At 38.9% G+C, this 12,874-nt stretch overlaps 1 protein-coding gene across 1 annotated transcript; it reads right to left on the reverse strand.

The window, feature by feature from the left end:
* fsaf1 (40S small subunit processome assembly factor 1) lies at positions 1 to 12,802 on the reverse strand. The gene is made up of 7 exons (XM_081378561.1): positions 12,485 to 12,802; positions 11,763 to 12,001; positions 6,038 to 6,100; positions 3,996 to 4,091; positions 3,108 to 3,194; positions 2,953 to 2,990; positions 1 to 1,992 (listed from the first exon to the last, which is right to left on the reverse strand). Exons 1-7 carry the CDS (start codon positions 12,570 to 12,572, stop codon positions 1,854 to 1,856), a joined length of 750 nt encoding a protein of 249 aa, XP_081234687.1. The 5' UTR covers positions 12,573 to 12,802; the 3' UTR covers positions 1 to 1,853.
* Positions 12,803 to 12,874: the final 72 nt, after the last annotated feature.

Genomic DNA, 12,874 nt, shown 5'->3' on the forward strand with positions numbered 1-12,874 from the left:
AAGCGTTTAAGGATTTATTTTTATATATACAGCATATTGCTTGTGTGGATGTACATTAGTCTGGTGTTTGGCCCTCAGCTTATCTCATTGTGAAGAGTTTGAAAAGGAAAGACAAGCTATTTCTCGAATGCATCTTTCCACTGATCCTCAGACACAGGCCACACACGAACACAGCCCTGGTGTTGTGTGACGACATCATCATCATCCTCGACGAAAACTAACGTGTGGGTGTGTGTGAGTCTGAGTCTTCGCTGCTCTTCTTCTGTGTGTGATCTTGAGCTCTCGTTTCCTCTTACTAATGTGATATTTTGTACGTCTTTGTGGTTTGTATATCAAATACATTGTATATGACATTCTTTTCTTACTACTTAGTGTGGAAGAAAAACAGCGTCTTTCCCTTTTAATAAACAATAAAACTGTGATGACAGATCCACGTGTCTTTATTCAGAGTCTCTCATCTGGGATTTTGTTTCTTTTTGACTTGACTTAAAATTGTCTTACAGCCGTCAGGTCATGTTTTTGCCACACAGATGGATTAAACTCCAAAAATCAGTGTCAAGTTATTTATTATTAATAAAACTACATTTTTACACTTCCCTATGATGCTAGGCTGTTGAGGGTGATTGCAAAGGTGTTTAACTCTTTCCCCGTCAGAGTTTTTGAAAAAAGTTGCCAGCCACCGCCAGAATTTTTGTTAATTTTCACAAAAGTTTCATGGCCCCCTTAATATTTTGTTCATGCATTCTTTTTTATCAACACTTGAATGTGGGTAAAATTCATAAAAAAGGCAACATTTTGAGCAAAACGCTGAAAAAAACATGTTTTTGTCGAGGACTATATCTGGATCGGATTAAGAACGATGATCAAACATAGATTGAGTAGATCGAGTCCATCAACACCCCCAAAGCTTCAGTCCTACAGCTCGACATTAATGGGTCTATGTCCTAAGTCCTATGGGTTGACATTTCATTCAGCAACGTTAGACAGTTTTGATTTATATGCCGTTTAATGTTGATGACCGTGTTATTTTACATAATGCATCTGCATATATTGAGCTTATGTAGCCCCGCCCCTTTTCAGCGCTGCGCTCGTTGTCTTTTGATTTCCGGTCTGTATTTTCACAGCGATTTTGCATGTTTATTAATGAACGGCTCGTTTTAAAATCTTCCCGGTCGTCTGACATTTGTTAAGACATCTGCTTTAAACATTACAATCCTCATGATAACTTTTGTTAACTTTACATTAATTAAACCCACTTCAAAAGCTAATTACTCCTGGAAAGCAATGCTATAGAAATATACAGAGCGACTGCAAAAACATAAGTTAAAAGACAATATTCTAAAGATGGCGGCACCCTCGTTTCTCTGGCGCATAAGGTCTATGATATCGCTTGTTTCTGCTTCTTCGTCTGTGTTTTGATCAGGAGATTCAGTACTCTTTCAGACGTTGTGTAATAGCGCCTCCTACCCATAGACTGTAAAAAAATAACAGTAAAAACAAGGAAAGTTGGACATTTTTGTCAATGGCGGGGAAAGAGTTAACATGTTGCCAAGGTATTCTGGATGGTTTGGGTCTATAGATAAGGCTCACATCCCAAAAATTGTCTAAATCATGTAGAAATGTAAAAGTACACCTCAAAATGCAGCATAAGTAGTGCCATTTATGTCCTTAGCACAAACAGTGAAAGATGAGTTACACAAAAGTGAAAAGACCAGAAAATAAACAACACGGACATGTAAATGTGTGCGTATAATGACTTAGGTAAAGTAAGGCACATTTAAATTCCAGTTCAGTCAAAGTGTGATATTCCAAACAAATATAAATGCTCTTGCTTGTAGAAATGTTTTCTGTTGCTAATCATCAGCTGTTACTTTTTTGACTTTAACTTTATATTTCTGAATGTCTTTGGAGCTCAAGACCAGCATTCCATTTTTGAAGCGTCCGACTTGTCCACCGAGCTCTCCGCTAGAGGAGGATTTACTTCTCTCAGTCCTGGGAAGTCAAAAAGAAAAGAAAAAAATGAGCAACACTAATCTTGACAGTTACCAGTGCTCTGCAAAAGTTTGGGGGGGAAAATCCAGTCACTTATATAGGAATTGTCTACTTTTTGAGTTTTACAAGGTGGCGAAAAAGTTCTCCAAGCGGATTTCACTCGCGTTCATGTTGGTGACTAGTCTGGCCAACGTCAGACCTCTTTCTCATTGAGACGTGGTCTGGAAACCACGTTCATTTTCCCGTATTTGAGGCGTGGTTTACGAATGCCCAGAGCCGTTTATTGTGCGCTACGAATGTCTATCAAATGCGCCTGTACGTAGCTCATAGCCAATCGTTTCGATTATACCAGATGACGTATGTAGAACGACAGAAATTCGACGAGGAAGAAGACGAAATAAACTTGCGTTCTAAACTACTTAGAACACTATCTAACGCTGCATCGAAAGGTAACTTCGCGTCTGCTGCCATGTTGGATCCATAGATATAAACAAACTGCTTCGGTGTGTGTCGCATAGACGTCGTCATCGTCTTGCTGCTCCCTCCCCGTTCTGTGATTGGTCCCCTCGCTGAGGCGAAAATCTGGTCCATGGAATCCAGGCTGCCTAGCAGCGTGAATAAAATCACGCTGCGCACAAGGCAGCATGAGGAAACCCAGGCTAGTTGGTGACGCAAATTCGCCGCATTGAGTAGGCTGAGAAAAGATGCTTGGTTTTAAAGTGACTTTGGTGCCTCATATATAACTACACTATAGAAATTTTTTGCCTGCAAAATATTGCTAATGTGGACCACAGTCTTGGGTTGTCTAGTTCTTTTGACACTGGCTTGGCTTCACGGCCTTAAGCCTGTGCTAATACAATCAAGCATAAAAAAACTAGAACCAATATAACTTAAATGACAACTCTCAAAGAACAACAAATGAAACTTCTTACAGTCATTGTGCTCAAAACAAACACAAACCTTGGTTGTCCTTCTTTCCTTCTTTTGTTCTGCGATTCCTGTCAAAAGACCCACAGAAGGAAAGTTAGCAGAACGATTGTACACGCTGCAGAAGAAGTCAAGTGTTTTAAAAAGTAATCATATAACAACCATTCAAATAGAAATTTTGAACTTACGGATTTTGCTTCCTCTTTCTCTTTCATCTTCCGTTCCTTTATGTTTTGTTGATACACTTTGTAGTTAACATACTGCCTTTTAGGGGGCTATAGGAGAAAAAAAAAACAGTTTACACCAAAAATGAAAATTAATTTACTCGCCCTCATGTTGTTCCAAACCTGTATGAATTTCTTTCTTCTGTTGAACACAAAAGAAGATATTTTGAAGAATATGGGTAAACAAACAGTTGATGGACAACATAGTATGGGGGGGAAATACTATGGAAGTCAATGGGGTCCATCAACTCTTTGAACAAACATTCTTCAAAATATCTTCTTTTGTGTTCAACAGAAGAAAGAAACTCATACAGGTTTGGAACAACATGAGGGTGAGCGGAAAAGTCTTAGGAAATAAAACGTTTTTGCACCATATTTAAAGGTCAGAAAAACATTGAGTTGGAGCCTTCGTCCTCCAAAAAGAGTCGTGATCGCGGTTGGGGTCCACCTAAGTTTATGTCATTCTCCAACGTTGCTTTTTCAACGATGTATGACTTGCATTGATGGGAATATCCGATCTGTCCGCTTGCATGGCAGACGTAAATACACGTATCCCATTCATATAAGATTTATTTCCACATTTGAATGAGGCCTGAAACCGATCTGAGAATATCGTTATCCATGTGCTCTTTTCCTGCTTACACATTTGTGGGTTATATCTGATTGTTGCCACATTTAAGGAAAAAAAAAAAAAAAATCAGAATTGGGTCACTTGTAATGTAAAAGCGGCCTAAGGTTCTCTGTGAGATTCTGTTGGTCTGCTATAGCACCCCTTGTGGCAATGCAGACACAAAGCAGATAAAAGGGCTTAAAGTATGTTTCAGGCCTGATTATTGGATGTGTTGAACTCACTCTGGCTCCCAGCATGATGGCTCTGTCCTGCTCAAAGACCCTCTGCTGCTGCCTCTCGTACCCTGACAGTCCAAACCTGTGAACCTCAAGCCGGGTCTGTGGACGACACGCATGACACGAGTTCATGGGACATTGAAGAAATAACTGGCTCATCATACTGCAAATGAGATGTTACTGACTTGGAGCCATATACAGAATATCACTCTGTACACGGAGAACAAATTGTTTAAAAATGGTTTTAAACTATTTGTTGATACTTTTTAGTATCGAATGAGTTCTAACTAATATATATATTTTCTACATTTCAATAAATTTTTTTCACACAATTTTGAAAATTGTGTTGTGTGTTATATAGGGCCTAATGAAAAGACATTTAGTCAAGTTTGAAGTGCAAAATATTGTAATTAAAATGTGTAAATACTATGATGTGTGTCTCATCGATTAACCAAAAGTTCTACACACTTTCAGACTTCAAGCCCACTAGAACACTAGGGCCAAATACAGGAAATACGTCATGCAAGTAGACAACTGGTCAAGTGAAAAGACCACAAATGTGGGTATTGGGACAGACCCATTGACTTCAGTGAAATGCCAAAGGGACTGCATTGTCTGTGCAGGATTCATGAAGGAAATTTCCCTATTTGAAGCATCTTACTCAGCAAGATAATTAAGTTGCCTATTTTTTGGTAGCATGATGTCTTGAAGTCGTGATGAAACAGACATAGCTACAGATATTTTCTTCAATATTGTGACACAACCAAGTGAAAAAAAAATACTTTATCAAGAAATGGCGGAGACTTGGTTCAATCCATCCAGTCAATCGTAAGAAAGGGGCGGGGTTTAAGCGGACTAAATGATTGGACGAGTCCGGTATTGTCACCAAGTCTGTCGTTTTACTAAGTTATGACATTGAGGTCAATATAAAAAAAAAAATATGCATGGATGAGTTGTTCACATTAAGATCAACAACATACAGTGTTGCCAGATTGGAACGGTGATTTCCAGCCCAAAAGCTCACCAAAACCCGCCCACTACAAGAAAAAACCGCCCAAAATTTTACTGCCAAAATAATATGATATAATTTCATTACCATGTCATTCAAGGTTGATAAGCACAATTTGTATCTCCTTAAAACAAATAACAATGATAAAAAAATAAATAAAAAAAAAAAAAAAATCCAGGAAAACAGATCAAAACGGCAATAATTAAGGAGAATTAGCCAATATGACTAAAATGTCCAGATGGACACTGTCAAAACGGCAATCAAGAAATGAACCGATGACTTTAACCCTAGGAAAGTACACAATGCAGAACATAACGCAGAATTTAGCAGTCAAAACTGATTCATCGTTGATTCAAACCTTTTTCAGCAGGTGTCAGGGGCGAGTATAGTGCAGTCTGGACGGTGTAAAGTTGACGATGTCTGGTACAGTTAGGCTAGTGTGCACATGACCATGGACATAACTGTGCTCTCCTCTCAGAGTTATAGTCACCATCGATATCTCCCACCACGTGTACATTTTTAGAGTTGCTCACTATCTCACTCTTTACTGTGTACATACAACTTAGTAGAGGCATTAGCCATCACTTGAATATACAGCTACAACTTATCGCGCTCAATCGCATCTGCCTGCTGATCGCTGATTGGCTAAAAGTGCGTGCTCGTCGGTGATGTCAACACCAATGCCAGCTGACTCTGCATGGGCGTGTGTGTACAGTAATGTCATGATGACTGATTTTATGGACTACATGCACACTTTATTTTAGTTTTTTAACCAATTAGACTTTAAAATGTAGATGTTTGAAAACCGCCGAACTGATCCCAAACCAGCCCAAATTTTGTCCACCCGCCCAAACCCTTTTTTACCCGCACAATCAAATTCAAAACCGCCCAATTGGGCGGGAACCCGCCCAATCTGGCAACACTGACAACATATGCACTTCAAAATATATATAGGATGAATTTTTCATTTTATGCTAATTTTTAAATGCTGACTACATAACCATCTCACTAAGTTTAGAAAAATATAAAAAAATCTCACCTTTTCTATCGTTAGTTTCTCATCTGGGACTTTTTTCTTCTTTTCTTTGACATCAGGAGGACCCTGAGGATAAACATGGATGAAAACAGATAAGAAGTGAATGCAGTTGCAGTCAGCTGTTACTTTTTGTAGAGTTCATTCACTCTTTCATGCACAAGACTTTGAATTCCTATAGACTTTGAATTCCCTTGTGCTCTAGACATGGATTTACCCAGAAGATCAAGGTTCGACAGTTAGCAGTTAGCTCCTGCTGGAAGATGTCGTAATTTATGGAAGCTTGTTTCCGCCACAGAATAAAAAAAGTTAACATTAAAAAAAAGGTACTTGTGACTCATAATTGCAAGCTTATATAAACTCGTGACCAAGTTTACTCATGAAGTTTTTTATATACATACATATATAAATATACACACACACACACACACACACACACACACATATACATATACATATATATACATACACACAACATGGAACATTAGAACTCTCCTGGATTTAAACTATGGCAGTAATCGACCTAGTCGAAGGACAGCATTGGTCGCTGCTGAGCTTAAACGTTATAACATCGATATAGCCGCACTAAGTGAAACCAGATTTCTGGGTGAAGGATCATTGAAGGAGGAAGGTGAGGGTTATACATTTTTCTGGAGAGGGTACCCTATAGGAGGACAACATCTACATGGTGTCGGTCTGGCGATTAAAAATAGCGTTCTCCCAAACCTCACTGAAACCCCAATTGGCATCAGCGAGAGGTTAATGTCACTCCGCTTTCCCCTTGCTGGAAAACAATATGCTACTATTTTCAGTGCTTATGCACCTACTCTTCCATCAGCAAAAGAGGTAAAGGACAGTTTCTATGAGGCACTGGATGAGGCCCTTAGGAAAGTTCCACGACATGATAAAATCTTACTGCTGGGCAATTTTAATGCAAGAGTGGGACGAAATAGTGATATCTGGGATGGAATAATTGGACGACATGGCATTGGGAATGTAAACACCAATGGATTAAGACTCCTGAGTCTTTGTGCTGAACACAGTCTAACCATCACTAATACCATGTTTCAATTAAAAAACAAATACAAAACCTCTTGGTTACACCCACGATCCAAGCACTGGCATCTTCTGGATTATGTTATTGTCAGGCAAAATGATATGAGGGATGTGGATGGTAACCTCTTTAACATCAGGAGGTTCCAGGCAGTCACAAAGCTACAGTTGGTTCGTGTGCCGGAATTGCAATATGCGGATGATTGTGCCCTAGTGTCACATACTACAGAAGATCTACAGTCAACTCTTAAAGCGTCTGTTAGGGCGTACAGCAGGATGGGCTTAGATGTGAATATCAAGAAGACAGAAGTCCTCTGTCAATGGTCATTGGATCCCCTACAGAAACCTCCAGTATTTACTATTTATGATTCACCACTTGCCACAGTACCACACTTCAAATATCTTGGCAGTTACTTATCTGGTGATTGTAGTATGGATCAAGATATTCAACACAGGATAAAGCAGGCTGCATCTTCATTCGGGAGACTGAGGAAAAGAGTGTTTAGCAATGCTAATTTACATCTACACACAAAGATTGCTGTTTATCGGGCAATCTGCCTCACCACTCTGCTGTATGGTTGTGAAACATGGACCATCTATGCTCGACATCTGAAAATGTTGGAATCTTTCCACATTAAATGCCTGCAGCGTATCCTCAAAGTGACATGGCAAGATCGAGTGCCACATACTGAGATCCTGAAAAAAAACAACTGTTGGAGTATAGAAGCAACCCTAATGCTCTACCAACTCAGATGGCTTGGTCATGTTGTGAGAATGCCGCCAAGTCGCCTTCCACGTAAGATACTCTATGGTCAATTACATCTTGGCTCTCGATCTGCAGGCGGTCAAAAAAAGAGGCTGAAAGACCAACTGAAAGGCTTTCTTAAGAAGTGTGTGATAAAGCCCACATCCCTGGAAACTAGTGCAGCAAATCGCACTCTCTGGCGGCAACTCTGTCAGAATGGAGTACAAAGCTACGAAGACAGGAGAACTGAACATCGCCTGATTAAAAGACATCAGAGAAAGCAGGCCATGCTTGTTCCTCCCCCCTTAAGGCCATCAGGAGAAACTTTTATATGCCCTGAAAGACAGTGTGCATCCCGCATCGGACTATACAGTCATCAAAGAACCCACAAATTATAGGAGAAGTCATCATCGGACGACGATGGACTACCTAGAGGATATATATATAAATAATAAATAAATAAATAAAATATATATACACACACACATATATATATATATATAAAATATACATATACACATATATAATTATTTTATATATATATATATATATATATATACAGTGAGGAAAATAAGTATTTGAACACCCTGCTATTTTGCAAGTTCTCCCATTTAGAAATCATGGAGGGGTCTGAAATTGTCATCGTAGGTGCATGTCCACTGTGAGAGACATAATCTAAAAAAAAAAAATCCAGAAATCACAATGTATGATTTTTTAACTATTTATTTGTATGATACAGCTGCAAATAAGTATTTGAACACCTGAGAAAATCAATGTTAATATTTGGTACAGTAGCCTTTGTTTGCAATTACAGAGGTCAAACGTTTCCTGTAGTTTTTCACCAGGTTTGCACACACTGCAGGAGGGATTTTGGCCCACTCCTCCACACAGATCTTCTCTAGATCAGTTAGGTTTCTGGGCTGTCGCTGAGAAACACGGAGTTTGAGCTCCCTCCAAAGATTCTCTATTGGGTTTAGGTCTGGAGACTGGCTAGGCCACGCCAGAACCTTGATATGCTTCTTACAGAGCCACTCCTTGGTTATCCTGGCTGTGTGCTTCGGGTCATTGTCATGTTGGAAGACCCAGCCTCGACCCATCTTCAATGCTCTAACTGAGGGAAGGAGTTTGTTCCCCAAAATCTCGCAATACATGGCCCCGGTCATCCTCTCCTTAATACAATGCAGTCGCCCTGTCCCATGTGCAGAAAAACACCCCCAAAGCATGATGCTACCACCCCCATGCTTCACAGTAGGGATGGTGTTCTTGGGATGGTACTCATCATTCTTCTTCCTCCAAACACGTTTAGTGGAATTATGACCAAAAAGTTCTATTTTGGTCTCATCTGACCACATGACTTTCTCCCATGACTCCTCTGGATGATACAAATGGTCATTGGCAAACTTAAGACGGGCATTGACATGTGCTGGTTTAAGCAGGGGAACCTTCCGTGCCATGCATGATTTCAAACCATGACGACTTAGTGTATTACCAACAGTAACCTTGGAAACGGTGGTCCCAGCTCTTTTCAGGTCATTGACCAGCTCCTCCCGTGTAGTTCTGGGCTGATTTCTCACCTTTCTTAGGATCATTGAGACCCCACGAGGTGAGATCTTGCATGGAGCCCCAGTCCGAGGGAGATTGACAGTCATGTTTAGCTTCTTCCATTTTCGAATGATTGCTCCAACAGTGGACCTTTTTTCACCAAGCTGCTTGGCAATTTCCCCGTAGCCCTTTCCAGCCTTGTGGAGGTGTACAATTTTGTCTCTAGTGTCTTTGGACAGCTCTTTGGTCTTGGCCATGTTAGTAGTTGGATTCTTACTGATTGTATGGGGTGGACAGGTGTCTTTATGCAGCTAACAACCTCAAACAGGTGCATCTAATTTAGGATAATAAATGGAGTGGAGGTGGACATTTTAAAGGCAGACTAACAGGTCTTTGAGGGTCAGAATTCTAGCTGATAGACAGGTGTTCAAATACTTATTTGCAGCTGTATCATACAAATAAATAGTTAAAAAATCATATATTGTGATTTCTTGATTTTTTTTTTTAGATTATGTCTCTTACAGTGGACATGCACCTACAATGACAATTTCAGACCCCTCCATGATTTCCAAGTGGGAGAACTTGCAAATTAGCAGGGTGTTCAAATACTTATTTTCCTCACTGTATATATATATATATATATATATATATATATATATATATATATACACACACATGTATATATGTATGTATATAAAAAAAATGAATTGCAAGATCACAATTACTTTTGTATCTTCTCATTCATTCCGTGGCAGAAACAAATAAAACAGAATTGTGAGATGTAAAATTGATCACGAGTTTATGTAAGCTTGCAATTATGAGCACACACACACACACACACACACACATATATACATGTATGAAGAGTTCAGATGCAAAAGATTTATATATTCTCGTTTCACATTTTATTCTATGACAGTATTTTGTCAGAATAAAATGTGAAACGAGAATATTGTGTGTTCACCAAATACCTTATTTTAGGCATTTAAGCAAAAAAACATTCAAAATTCCCTTTGAATTTTGTCAGTAATTCCCCCTTGTGATTTTTGAAAGCTTTTACTTGTCTTGTAAAAGGCAGTTGCTAACAAGTGGCTAAAGGCTAAATGGGACTACAGAGGTTGTTGGGGACATTAAACTTCTTCACGCCGAACAGGTAAACTTGAAAAACCTTGTGGCATTTTTAATTGCACTTTTGCAAACTATTATAACTCAAACTTTCAGGGAAAATATTTTGTAAATAAAGTTGTTGGAAACTTAATTGAGTTGGTGATAATGTTAAAGACATGTGACTGTGGCGTAGTTCGTTTATAGCCTACGTATTAGCTTTTTCCTTTAGGTGATTGTATTTAGGCTTAAAAATTCATACGAGTTGTGTTTGATTTGTGAAGATAATCTTGATTGACCAAAGTGTAAAAATCATAAACTTTTGTTGGTCACAGAGCTTATTTTCAGCAATAATCCAAAAGCCAATGGACAAAATCCTATTGGCATTTTATCAAGGGAAAAAGAGTAATGCAAATGCTGCTTGCCTTCACAATCACATGCCATCGGAATTATCATAAAAACGACTTTCCTCGGACATGAATGGCCTCTCAAGTAGTATTTACCACTGTGAAGCGTAGGAATAATTTTGATCCCCAAGGTCCAGAGTTGGGCATAAACGATTGCTGCTGTTCTGTGACTGGCAAAGTTTATTAGTTTTTTTTTTCACAACAGCTACATCGCCTTGTCTTGTCATTAAAGTAGTGCATATTATTTACACATATGAATAATCATTTGAAGCATATTGTATGTTTTATACACAGTGAAAACAGCCTGAATTTGACGGAAATTCCAAAATCGTCAACAGGATGACTATTGATAGTGTGGTGAATGTTTTTATGATTGTCAATGAATGTAATTTTGGCTTTAATAAGATTTTCCCAATAAATAGGCTAGAAGAATAAACCCAGTATCCTCCATTATTCCTGTGATAACTTCAGAAGTGGGAAGTAGGACATTTCTGGTATCTTGTGAAGGAAGGATGATAACTTCCAACACTATGGCTGCATCCGATATCACATTCGTCCCTACTATATAGTAGGTGAAAAACAGTATGTGACTAAAGAAGTATGTCTGAATTCACAGTACTCATAAAAGAGTAGGCAACAAGTACCCAGATGACCTGCTACTTCCAGATTCTGAAGTGTGTATTCGATGGACACTTTACTATCCCATGAGGCCACGGGAGAGGATTTATGAATGGCAGTGAAGCTGCATAACTGACACTGGTAGGTCGTCCAGATTACATTCAATATATCTAGCATATAGAGTCATCAGTCGGATGGCATTTAGGGCTCAGGTGAAGCACAGATGCAGATCATGTAGCCTACTTCTTCATGTTCCTCTTACCTTCTTCACTAGTTCAACAGCCTTTGGTAATTTGTTCTTCCTCCGAGGATCAACAAATGTAACAACCTCCACATTAGATTGTTTAGCTCCAGATGGTAAACTTTCACATACTGTTGAGTTTGTCATGGGCTGCTCTGAGTCCGTGTCATGTTTGACAGTATCCGTGTTTTCCTCTGCATCTTTAGCAAAATTCTTCTTCCTTTTCTGAGACTTCTTCAGTCGTTTGTGTTGTCCATCACCTAAACATGAAACATTACATCAAATACAATAACCAGTATTTAGAAACTTCATAGACTGTCGTTTGCATACTTTGATTGTATGACTATATTATGCAGTGTGTAATACAGTATCCCACAATGCACTGCACTTCTAAACTAGCCTAGTTGGACTTAATAACAATGAACCGTTTATTTCTGTAAATTCTTTACACAAAATAAGGGTCATTTTTTATTTTTTTTACTGCCACTTGCTGAAGGCAATATACTGTTAGTTTTACTATTGTTTGAAATGTTTATCGTTGGATCATTGAGTAGTGTTTCAGCACATTTTGGGGATATACTGTGTACATACATACATACATACATACATTGAATGCACTAGTATTAAATGTAAATGTAAACACATTACTACACAACAAAATGTTGGCGGTATTAATGGTGTTAATCGGAATCTGCTGTAAATGTGTTAGTATGTTAGCCTGTTATTAAAACATTCACTATTACCGAAATCATACAACTTGTCCAGAACTTGGTCGAGGAAAAAACGATCATCATCCACCTCTCCACCGTGTTGATCTCTTGCTACGCTCATTTTTGTGCAAAATAAACACGTTTTTAACAGAACGCCTTGCTTTCGTGTGTTTCACGTGTGTGCATCATACTCGCGAAATGTCCTTCTTTGCTTTCCGTAAATCCGTTCTTCGTCCCGGAAGTACCACAATCTGAATTTTGACACCGCCCATTAGAAGATTAGAAGGAGGAAAATCTAACAAATGTCGAAATGAAACCCGCAGTTTTCCTCCAGGAGGCGCGTTGAGGTTCAGAGAGACAGACCTCCATTCAACCGCATTATAATCTCTCGGCGGTTTTGTCACAATGGAGACAGTTGTACGA

The sequence above is a fragment of the Scardinius erythrophthalmus genome (assembly GCF_964197995.2).
Source record: "Scardinius erythrophthalmus genome assembly, chromosome: 11".
Classification (NCBI taxonomy): Eukaryota; Metazoa; Chordata; class Actinopteri; order Cypriniformes; family Leuciscidae; genus Scardinius; species Scardinius erythrophthalmus.